We start from the raw sequence: 12,500 nt of genomic DNA on the forward strand, positions 1-12,500 counted from the left end.
AGAGAGAGAGAGAGAGAGAGGGAGGGAGGGAGAGAGAGAGATTTCTTTCCCGTCTTAAGTACTAGCCTACAGTGCCTTTTCATGTGGTAAACGGCAACTCTTCTTAATCGAAAAAACAAAAAAAAGACAACACGATTGCGGTCTCTAGCGGTGTGGACGTTAGTCGTTTTGACAACGTCCTTTTTTACATCAGGCGGTTGAGAGGACGGCCGAGGACCCGGAGTCTGCCTCCTCTGGCCTGTGGGGTTTCCTGTCTCCCGCCGCAGGGGTCCAGGGGCCGTGGCTGGACCTCTAATGTGCTAAGTGAGAGGTAATCACATCAGGCCAACAGGGAAATGGCTCTTTGGGCTCTGGAGCCCCACACATCCATCTGCTTTAGCCCTGAACAAGTGTCAGGACCTAATGCAATCTGGAGCAGAGCGAGGCTCCATCCTCCCCGCGCCGAGGACGTCTCCTCTCCTCCTCTGTCGCTGCAGACGAACGGACACTTCACAGCATACCTAACTAGCTACCTAGATACCTCCTTGCTGCTACCTCATTACCTCACTACCTAGCTACCTCCCTGCCTCACTGCTACCTAGCTACCTCCCTACCTCACCTAGCTACATAGCTACCTCCTTGCTGCTACCTCACTACCTCCTCACTACCTAGCTACCTCCCTACCTCACCTAGCTACATAGCTACATCCTAGCTACTACCTCACTACCTACCTAGCTACCTCCTTGCTACGACCTCTCAACCTACCAAGCTCCTTGCCTGTCCTCTCCGCAGCTCCCCTCCCCTCCTTTCTTCTCTCCTCCCTCTTTCTCTCTCTCTCCCGACTCACTTTGTAACTTGTCAGAGTAAGTGTGAGCCGCTGGGTGTGTAACCCACCAGCGCAGTACGTCCTTCTCTAAGACTCTAAGACTGCAGGCCTGCGAGAGGCTCCACGTGCAGCAGCAGCAGCAGCAGCAGACTGTGACAGTCCTGAGATGCGGCTGGTCCGGTCCCCGCTGTGCAGCAGCATCCTCGCATTTTGTTGCAGCTCTATTTGAGGACGTTGGTAAAATGGTACCATTTTACCCCCTGGTGAGAGGCCAGGGAAGGGGGGTGGAGGGGGTGCTGGAGGAGGGCTATTTCTGTTGTTGTTGCCGCTGCTGAGTGAAAGGCTCCGTCATTGGCAGCGTCAGTGGAAATACTGAGTAATGAGAAGAAAACGTGTAATGGATGCTTGGTTAATCACTGTTTATTGGTTTGAGAGAGAGAGAAAGGGAAAAGAAAGATAGATAGATAGATAGACAGACAGATGGACAGACAGACAGACACCCGAGCATGGGATAGATATAGACAGACAGACACACGTGCATGGGCGCGCACACACACCCACACACACCCACACACACACGCCCACACACACAGAAACTCCTTAACCCTGGGTATAAATAGAGGAAGTTGGGTGGAAGTGTTTTCCTTTACATTGGTATTCATATCCTGAACTGGGTTTTGTTTCGACTCTCCTCTCCCCCAGTGACTCATGTTAACCCCACACACACACACACACACACACACACACACACACACTCAACGGCTGTCCAATAACAGTGAGCAGTGTGTCAGCGTCGCCTCTCGGACCAGAGTAGCTTCACGCATCACATGATGCTGTAACAAGGACCGCTCTTAACACAGGGTCCTCCCTTCAGCTCACAGGCCAACGCATTATGGTGTGTGTGTGTGTGTGTGTGTGTGTGTGTGTGTGTGTGTGTGTGTGTGTGTGTGTGTGTGTGTGTGTGTGTGTCTGTCTGTCTGTCTGTCTGTCTGTGTGTAAGTGTGTGTCTGTCTGTCTGTGTGTGTGTGTGTGTGCGCGCATCTGTCTGTCTGTCTGTGTGTGTGTGTGTGTGTGTCTGTGTGTGTGTGTGCGTGTGTCTATCTGTCTGTGTGTGTGTGTGTGTGTGTGTGTGTATATGTGTGCGTGTGTCTATCTGTCTGTGTGTGTGTGTGTGTGTGTGTGTGTGTGTGTGTATGTGTGTGTGTCTATCTGTGTGTGTGTGTGTGTGTGTGTGTGTGTGTGTGTGTGTGTGTTGGCTGTCTCTGGGTAGATGAGTCGTATAATCCCATGATTTGCCTGACCTCCTTTATTCTCCGCCGCTCATCCTGGCCTGTGATTGGCTGGGAGGCTGTGTAGGAAGGCCAGCCGCTGCAACTGCTAATATGAATATTATATAACCCTGCTGGAGAGGGAGGGAGGGAGGGAGGAAGAGAGGGGGGGAGGGAGGGAGGGAGGGGCTGGTAGCTGGAGGGAGGTGTGTGTGTACCTCAGGTGGATGCGTTGACTCTCCAGGTGTGTGTGTGTGTGTGTGTGTGTGTGTGTGCGCGCGCTCCTTAACAAGGAGCTAAACGTGGTGTAGGCCCGGGGGGGGGGGGGGGGGGGGGGGGGCGGTCAACCGTCATCTGTCAACACGTTCATTAATCAAGTCAAACTGTTCAGATAATGTTTATATAGCATGGTTCCTATAGCATGTTTATATAGCACCTACATATAGCACGTTTATATAGCAAGGCAAGGCAAGTTTATTTGTATAGCACATTTCATACTACAGGGGCAATTCAAAGTGCTTTACATGCATTATTTAAAAATACAGCAAGAGGAGCATATTAAGAAAATACAAATTACAATGAATGAAAGCAAATATAAGAAGTAAATAGATAAAACATTTAATAAGACAATAGTTAATGGAAAAAAGATGATCTGATGGAAGTGTTTCTGTTTAGCTTTTAGATTTAAATATTTTAAGGGTTTGGGCCTGTTTGATGTCTTCAGGGAGTTTGTTCCAGGAGCATGCAGCAGCGTGACTGAAAGCTGCTGCACCGTGTTTTGTTTTCTGTCTTGGAATGATTAGCTGATTAGTCTCAGCTGACCCGAGGGACCTTGCAGGAATAGATGGTGGGAGTAGATCTGATATGTATTTTGTTCCAAGACCATTTTGTACGTTTATATAGCATGTTTCATATAGCATGTTAATATAGCATGTTCATATAGCATGTTCCTTAAGCAAGTTTATATAGCATGTTTCGTATAGCAAGTTTATATAGCATATTTATAAACCATGTTTATATACCACGTTTATATAGCACGTTTATATAGCATGTTTTACATACCACAATACGGACAGCTTCACAAGAAATATAGGCTACATGTTAAAATAGATATGGGAGGGGGGGGGAGGGGGGGGCTTACATTGACATTTGTGGCATTCAGCCAAATCCAAAGTGACTTACAGCAACACATTTGTCTCAGCGAGTGAACCATCTGTCATCTGTCTGTCAGTCATGGTGGGAAAAAGATATGTGGTGTTACTAGGACCTGTAGAACAGCCAGATACTATGTGGTGTTACTAGGACCCGTCAGAACAACAGATATGTGATGTTAGGCCCCGTCAGAACAGCCACACGTGTGTGTCTCCCTGTGTGTGTGTGTGTGTGTGTGTGTGTGTGTGCGTCTCCCTGTGTGTGTGTGTGTGTGTGTGTGTGTGTGTGTGTGTGTCTCCCTCCTGTGTGTGTGTGTGTCTCCCTATGTGTGTGTGTGTGTGTGTGTATGTATGTGTGTGTGTCTCCCTGTGTGTGTGTGTGTGTGTGTGTGTGTGTGTGTGTGTGTGTGTGTGTGCGTGCGTGCGTGTGTGTGTGTGTGTGTGTGTGTGTGTGTGTGTGTGTGTGTGTGTGTGTGTGTTGTGACACACCAGTCCTCCGAGGACACAGTGTTCTGTCAGAGAGAGGGATCTGACCTAATAGCCTACTGGCCTCATTTCCCTTCTGTTTCACCTTCAGGACGACAGTAGGCTGTTTGACGTGACTCAACAGTGGCTTTGATCTCTGGTGTTGAACTGTGAAGTGATTGATCTTATCACTCGTGAGAATTCTGTAAGACAACTTGATCAACTGTTTTTTTGGTGTGTTTTTTCTTCTCTCCAAGCTCCCTGCTGGTTGAGGAGATAGTGGATGTATCTCTCCCTTGTTTACCACCAGCAAATTGAATCGGCAGATTGAGGCTCATATCAAACTGTTTCCTGTAATGGCGGCTTGGCTTTAAAAGACTTGACGAGTTGGGCTATCTCGGGCTATCTGAGTTTTTAAACAGAGTAGTGAGAAAATGGTGGAAGCATTGGTGGACTTGTGTCGTCTGTGTGTGTCTGTGTGTGTCTGTGTGTGTCTGTGTGTGTCTGTGTGTGTCTGTGTGTCTGTGTCTGTGTCTGTGTCTATAACACTGTACATAGGAAGCCAGGGCCCAGCGTGCCACAGTACCAGAGGTTCTCCCTCCTCAGGGTGTTTGACCAGAGCAGCGCCTGTTTTCATCATCACAGCCTGACTCACGTCAATATCCCGCCAAACCCCCCCCCCCCCCCGCCCCCTCCCCCCCTCAGCTAAAACGCTGACTTCACTGGGGAACATCACAAGCACTTTTGACTTTCCCTCTCGTTTTTTTTTTTTTTTTAATAAACGACGGATGTGATGTCGTTTATGCGATCGAAGATACTTACTCATGTCGTTACTAAATTATGTAGTTTGGTTTTGCCTTGAAGTGTTTAGAGAGAGTTAAGAGACCAGTAACAGTGTGAGACCAGTAACAGTGTGAGACCAGTAACAGTGTGAGACCAGTAACAGTGTGAGACCAGTAACAGTGTGAGACCAGTAACAGTGTGAGACCAGTAACAGTGTGAGACCAGTAACAGTGTGAGACCAGTAACAGTGTGAGACCAGTAACAGTGTGAGACCAGTAACAGTGTGAGACCAGTAACAGTGTGAGACCAGTAACAGTGTGAGACCAGTAACAGTGTGAGACCAGTAACAGTATGACACCAGTAACAGTGTGAGACCAGTAACAGTGTGAGACCAGTAACAGAGTGAGACCAGTAACAGTATGAGACCAGTAACAGTGTGAGACCAGTAACAGTGTGAGACCAGTAACAGTGTGAGACCAGTAACAGTGTGAGACCAGTAACAGAGACCAGTAACAGTGTGAGACCAGTAACAGTGTGAGACCAGTAACAGTGTGAGACCAGTAACAGTGTGAGACCAGTAACAGTGTGAGACCAGTAACAGAGACCAGTAACAGTGTGAGACCAGTAACAGTGTGAGACCAGTAACAGTGTGAGACCAGTAACAGTGTGAGACCAGTAACAGTGTGAGACCAGTAACAGTGTGAGACCAGTAACAGTGTGAGACCAGTAACAGTGTGAGACCAGTAACAGAGACCAGTAACAGTATGAGACCAGTAACAGTGTGAGACCAGTAACAGTAACAGTGAGAGACCAGTAACAGTGAGAGACCAGTAACAGTGTGAGACCAGTAACAGTGTGAGACCAGTAACAGTGTGAGACCAGTAACAGTAACAGTGTGAGACCAGTAACAGTGTGAGACCAGTAACAGTGTGAGACCAGTAACAGTGTGAGACCAGTAACAGTGTGAGACCAGTAACAGTGTGAGACCAGTAACAGTGTGAGACCAGTAACAGTGTGAGACCAGTAACAGTGTGAGACCAGTAACAGTGTGAGACCAGTAACAGTGTGAGACCAGTAACAGTAACAGTGAGAGACCAGTAACAGTGAGAGACCAGTAACAGTGTGAGACCAGTAACAGTGTGAGACCAGTAACAGTGTGAGACCAGTAACAGTAACAGTGTGAGACCAGTAACAGTGTGAGACCAGTAACAGTGTGAGACCAGTAACAGTGTGAGACCAGTAACAGTGTGAGACCAGTAACAGTGTGAGACCAGTAACAGTGTGAGACCAGTAACAGTGAGAGACCAGTAACAGTGTGAGACCAGTAACAGTGAGAGACCAGTAACAGTGTGAGACCAGTAACAGTGTGAGACCAGTAACAGTGTGAGACCAGTAACAGTGTGAGACCAGTAACAGTGTGAGACCAGTAACAGTGTGAGACCAGTAACAGTGTGAGACCAGTAACAGTATGAGAACAGTAACAGTGTGAGACCAGTAACAGTGTGAGACCAGTAACAGTGTGAGACCAGTAACAGTGTGAGACCAGTAACAGTGTGAGACCAGTAACAGTAACAGTGTGAGACCAGTAACAGTGTGAGACCAGTAACAGAGTGAGACCAGTAACAGTGTGAGACCAGTAACAGTGTGAGACCAGTAACAGTGTGAGACCAGTAACAGTGTGAGACCAGTAACAGTGTGAGACCAGTAACAGTGTGAGACCAGTAACAGTAACAGTGTGAGACCAGTAACAGTGTGAGACCAGTAACAGTGTGAGACCAGTAACAGTGTGAGACCAGTAACAGTGTGAGACCAGTAACAGTGTGAGACCAGTAACAGTGTGAGACCAGTAACAGTGTGAGACCAGTAACAGTGTGAGACCAGTAACAGTGTGAGACCAGTAACAGTAACAGTGTGAGACCAGTAACAGTGTGAGACCAGTAACAGTGTGAGACCAGTAACAGTGTGAGACCAGTAACAGTGTGAGACCAGTAACAGTAACAGTGTGAGACCAGTAACAGTGTGAGACCAGTAACAGTGTGAGACCAGTAACAGTATGAGACCAGTAACAGTAACAGTGTGAGACCAGTAACAGTAACAGTGTGAGACCAGTAACAGTTAGTGTTGTTCCGATACCATTTTTTGATCCCGATACCTGACCGTGCAGTACTTGCCGATACCGAGTACCGATCCGATACCACGGCGTTTGAAAAAACAAAACAAAAAAACATGTTTTTTGAGCCGCATACTCACCTCGATGTAAAATTATTGCTAACACTTAGTCTGGCACTGCTCAAAACCTTTGTAAAACTCATTGGGCCGGTTTCAGAGACAAGGCTTAAGCCTAGTCCTGGACTAAATCACACTTTCAATGTAAAATCTCCATTGAAGATGTTTTTTAGTCTAGGACTAGGCTTAAGCCTTGTCTGTGAAACCGGCCCGTAAAGTTTTTGTAAAACTTAAGTAAAAAAAATAAAATAAAAATAATAAAAATAATTACGTTTTTGTAAAGTACTCGCCGATACCGATACCAGCATTTTTGTGCGTATCGGTGGCCATGCCGATACTAGTATCGGTATCGGAACAACACTAGTAACAGTATGAGACCAGTAACAGTGTAGACTCAGCTGCGGTGTGAGACCAGTGTAGGAGGAAGTAGATTTAAGCCAGGTCGTTGAACTGCAGCGTACTTCAGGGCCTGTTCATGCTGTTGTGGTTATTCATGCATTTTGTGCTGTGTTGCATTTAATAGTGCATGCGAGTGTGTGTTTGTGAGAGTGTGTGTGTAGTACGTGTGTGCGTGGGTCGGGAGTGTGTTCGTGAGAGTGGGTGTGTTTTGTTTGCGCCTGTACAGTGATGTTGTTGATTTGTGTGTCTTCGCTTAGTGGTGTGGGTACTGTGTGTGTGTGTGTGTGTGTGTGTGTGTGTTCATTGCTCTCTGGTCCTTCCTATGTGGGGGCCTTCCTAATGACGCTTGACGCTGCATGGCTGAAAGCCAGAGAGAGAGAGAGAGGGAGGGAGGGAGGGAGAGACAGAGAGAGAGAGACAGATAGAGCCAGAGAGAGAGAAACAGAGAGAGCCAGAGAGAGAGCCAGAGAGAGAGCCAGAGAGAGAGAGAGAGAGAGAGAGAGCCAGAGAGAGAGAGAGAGAGCCAGAGACTGACTGGGTGCAGGGGTAAGGCCCTGCGAAGGTGGGGACGTCCAAGACGAACGCCCCCTGGTGGTCAGTTCACAGCGTCTCGCTTTCGGTTCTTTCCTCGTCATAATTTCACGGGAAAGTGACTCGGGTGACTCCCCCCCCCCTGTATGACTGAGGACAGAGGTCGACACCACTCTCCCTCAGAGAGGTGTGTTAGAGGCGTGTGTGTGTTTGTGTGTGTGTGTCATAGAGGCCAACTCTTGTCTAAGTGATTTTTTAAAGGAAATTCTCACAGTTACACAGTACACAGAATCAGCCTTACGAGAGGTCACACTGTAGTAGGCTGGTAGTCCTCTAGTCCAGGCGATTGGTGTGTAAAGCTACTGGCTATGTTTGTTGCGTTACATATACAATGAGCACCCCCCGTCCTCCGATTTCTCCCTCCACCAGCCTCTCTGGCTGAGGTGAATGGCCTGGCTGGCTGCCAGTGTCCAGCCTGTGTGTGTGTGTGTGTGTGTGTGTGCCTGCCCTGCAGACTTCCATAAACAAGTGTCGCCTTTCCAGCGACCATCGTGGCCCCTGCCCTCCTCCCCTCCCCTGCCCTCCTCCTCCTCCCCCCCCTCCCTCCCTTCCCCTCCCCCTCCCCTGCCCTCCTCCCCTCCCCTCCCCTGCCCTGCCCTCCTCCCCTCCCCCCCCCCTGCCCTCCTCCCCTCCCCCCCCCCTGCCCTCCTCCCCTCCCCTGCCCTCCTCCCCTCCCCTCCCCTGCCCTCCTCCCCTCCCCTGCCCTCCTCCCCTCCCCTCCCCTCCCCTGCCCTCCTCCCCTCCCCCCCTGCCCTCCTCCTGAATGTAGGTCATCCTGCTGAGGCCCCAGAGGAGCCGCCTGTCTCAGGCCTAATGTAAATGTCATGCACTAGCGTTAGCCTAGCCTGTGTTATATACCATGCTCCAGGCCTAGCGTTAGCCTAGCCTAGCCTATAATATAACACCATACTCCAGGCCTAGCCTAGCCTATATAACACCATAGTCTAAGAGCCCATACTCCAGGCCTAGCGTTAGCCTAGCCAAGCCTATATAACCCAGATGTTAGCCAGCGAGGCCACCCCTCTTACGTAAGGCCTTAAGCCTCGTCTATTGTGCTGCCAGAGCAAACTAGGGTGGGAAGGGCTTATCTCCCTAATGCTGTGAGATTCCTCCTCACATGCTCTGTGGTCTACAGTGACAAACCAGTTAAATAGCTCTCTTGTCTGACTCAGGGGCGTGGGGGCGGTTAGCGAAGGCTGCACTCCCTCCCCTGTGTTAACCCTATATCCCCCCCTCCCCCCTGTGTTAACCCTATATCCCCCCCCTCCCCCGTGTTAACCCTATATCCCCCCCCTCCCCTGTGTTAACCCTCTATCCCCCCCCTCCCCTGTGTTAACCCTATATCCCCCCCCCCTCCCCTAGCCTGTTGCACACATACAAGCCTGGAGGAACAACAGCTCAAACCTGGCCTTTAGTGGGAGGGGATTAACAGGGAGAAAGTATTTGCTATTATTTGATTTCAGCCAATCACACCGTGGCAAGGCGTGACACTGAGTCAACAACGTGTGGTGATATAATGTAGGCCGGTTTCGCTGAGGCTTGAATCCAAGGCAACGTACATTGCAGGGAGGGCAGGGAATGCATATGTTTTTCAGCATGTATGTATTGTATATGGTCCCAGTGGGAATTGAACCCACAACCCTAAGCGTTATTAACGCCATGCTATACCTGCTGGGCTGCAGAGGGGTCACGTGTGCAAGGGCTGTGGGGAGGGAGGGGACTGATGCAGTAATAATGATAAATAATAATAATAAACTTTATTTGTATGGCACTGTTCAGAACACAGTTACAAAGTGCTTTATAGATCAAGATAAAATAGACAGTACACACAGTCAAGATGAAAACAACAATAACATAATGAAAACACAGGACATAAGACCTGATAAAACAATGTGAAATAAAAACGATAAGAGAGGAATAGAAACTTGACAAACAACAGAGTTACTATAAAAAAAGCCGTCCTGTAAAAGTACGTTATGAGAATGGATTTAAAAGAAGGCACTGAGTATGCTAAGCTAAGTTACCTCAGGTAGGGAGTCAGGTAAGGAGTTCCATAGCAGCTTTAGGGAGGACCCTGGTTCTGTCACTGATCCATCCAGATTGCTCTAACAGCTAACGATGTGCATTAGCATCGTAGCCCATGAGTGAGGGATGCAGTATGTTGTGTCTGTTTTAAACCATGAAAGCCCAAAAAAAAAAGCCATCCTGTAAAAGTATGTTATGAGAACGGATTTAAAAGAACACACTGAGTTTGCTAACCTACAGTGGGGGAAATAAGTATTTGATCCCCTGGGGATTTTGTAAATGCAAATCAACGTATAGCTTTTATATAATGTGTTTTTCAGGAATGTTTTTGTTGATATTCTGTCTCTCGCTGTTAAAATAAACCTACTATTAAGACCTACTATCCTTTCTTTGTCAGTGGGCAAACTTACAAAATCGGCAAGGGATCAAATACTTATTTCCCCCTCTGTAAGTGCCTCAGGTAGGGAGTTCCACAGCTGCAGGGCTCTGACGGAAAACGCAACGGCAGAGAGAATTAAAGCCAATGGCTGTGAGCCGTCTGTTTCTTGGAAGCAGCATCAGGGAAGGTGACACCAAGAGGCTGAACAAGCTGATTTAGGAAAGCTGGTTCTGCCCTCTGTGTCACCCTGGACACTGTGGAGGAGGCGGCCAATAGGAGGCGGCAATCCTGGAGGAGGCGGCCAATAGGATGATGTATTTTGGGCGGCTGTGGCGTACGAGGTAGAGCCGGTGTCTAATGATCGCAAGGTCGGTAAATCGGCGGGTTCGAAGCCCGGCTGGCCATGTGTAGAGGTGTCCTTGGGCAAGACACTGAACGCCAAATTGCTCCCAATGAGCCGGCCGGCGCCTTGCATGGTAGCTTGCTGCCATTGGTGTGTGTGTGTGAATGGGTGAATGAGAGGCCATTGTCAAGTGCTTTGGAATAAGGCGATATTGTTGTTGTTGTGTTGTTGACCTGTGTTGTTGTTGTTGTTGTTGTTGACGACCAGTGTTGTTGTTGTGTTGTTGACCAGTGTTGTTGTTGTTGTCGTTGTGTTGTTGACCAGTGTGGTTGTTGTTGTTGTTGTTGTTGTGTTGTTGACCTGTGATGTTGTTGTGATGTTGACCAGTGTGTTGTTGTTGTTGACCTGTGATGTTGTTGTGATGTTGACCAGTGTGTTGTTGTTGTTGTTGTTGACCTGTGATGTTGTTGTGTTGCAGCTCCAGCCCCGGGGGCTCCAGCAGCTCCATGTCCTCCCAGGGCACCAAGCCCGGCGGGCCGAACCCCAAGATCTGCCTGGTCTGCTCCGACGAGGCCTCAGGCTGCCACTACGGCGTGCTCACCTGCGGCAGCTGCAAGGTGTTCTTCAAGAGAGCTGTGGAAGGTCAGTCACACACACACACACACACACACACACACACACACACACACACACATACATACACACATCACCATTCGAACCCTGCTTCTGTCCCCTTGCACGTTGTTGGTCCTGGAAGTGAGCCTTTTGTCAGTCGTGAGTTGCAGTAATGATGACAGTAATCATAATAACTCAGATTTCTATAGCGCCTTTCATAAAACCCAAGGACGTTTTACTTTACAGTTCTACAGGAAATGGTCAGACAGACAAAACAGAAAACAAACAAAACAGAAACAGTGACTAGGGACCAAAGGCCTTGGTGAACACGTGGGTTTTGAGGGTTGATTTGAGTTGAATCCAGGGTGGGGGCGTTGCGGATCACTATGGTGGTAGTAGTAGAGAGTTGCAGTGGAGAGTTGCAGTAGTTGCAGAGATTCGCAGGCTAAGCCTCACAGTTGCGTACGTCCTTTTCTTTGCAATCTTTCATCTTGTGAAATCCGGTGAGCCTGACTACCGGTGGTGCAGCCTTATCTACCACTATCTGCTGCTGAGGAGGGAAGTCGTTTATAACGCTTCCACAATCTTCTTCTTTTTTCCTTTTTTTTAATCTCTCGAGTAATTTCGCCGAAAAGATCCTAACTTAGATATTTTAGATTTAGTTCAAGAGTTCATTCTTTATTGTCACATTACACAAGTGTAAGAGAGTAAAGTTCTTAGGCTTCGGTTCCTTTGACATGGCAGCACAGAGACAAACAAGGCAAGATAAGTCAAGCCACAGTCGTCACAAGACAGACGTGAGACCAGGAGAAATTTGAAGGTTTGAATTTGAAAGTGAGATAAAGTGAGAAACGGTAGAATTCACATCCGCCTGTGTGTGTGTCGAGTGTCTCAACCAGAAGGTAGGCTAGTTTCCTCAGAATGCCACCGACTAACAAGTACATCCATTTACATTTTTTAAATTTATATTTTTGGCATTTAGCAGGTCTATTCCAAAGCGACTTACGATCGCTACATCTGACTAAGCAAGTGAATCATCAATCCACCAGTCGTAGCAGGAAGAGCCCGGGGCCATTGGCAGTCGTCGTGATAGAAGAAGAAAGAAAGATAAAACATTTGTTATTATATTTTTTTTTTTACATCCTGATTTTTAACACTTAATCAGCCATGAGGGGTTAGGGTTAGGGTTAGACCCTAACTAAGGATTTGACCCCTGTGAGTAAAAAAAAAGTGTTATATCTTTCCACTCAATCAGATTTCAGACCCTCCTTTTTCATGACCTTTCCTAGATATGTGCGTTCTACCACCCCAGTATCCTTACATTTTCAATATCACATCAGGATAAGCTAGTATGAAGCTATTTAGCAGTTTTTCTGTGTAGGAAACAGGCTAATTTACAAGCGGCCAACTAGTGGTCGTTGTGTGTAAATAGCAGGTTAGCATTTTAAAG

General features: G+C 47.9%; 1 protein-coding gene across 1 annotated transcript in view; it reads left to right on the top strand.

The window, feature by feature from the left end:
* Positions 1-12,500, top strand: part of LOC308175351 (glucocorticoid receptor-like) — a gene marked incomplete at its 5' end in the record, with an annotated part of 60,695 nt that overhangs the window by 17,769 nt on the left and 30,426 nt on the right. The window contains 1 exon segment of the mRNA XM_080551030.1: positions 10,914-11,077. Coding sequence (XP_080407156.1) covers positions 10,914-11,077 — 164 coding nt within the window.

The sequence above is a fragment of the Nansenia antarctica genome, assembly GCF_963989245.1.
Source record: "Nansenia antarctica genome assembly, contig: SCAFFOLD_209, whole genome shotgun sequence".
Taxonomy (NCBI): Eukaryota; Metazoa; Chordata; class Actinopteri; order Argentiniformes; family Microstomatidae; genus Nansenia; species Nansenia antarctica.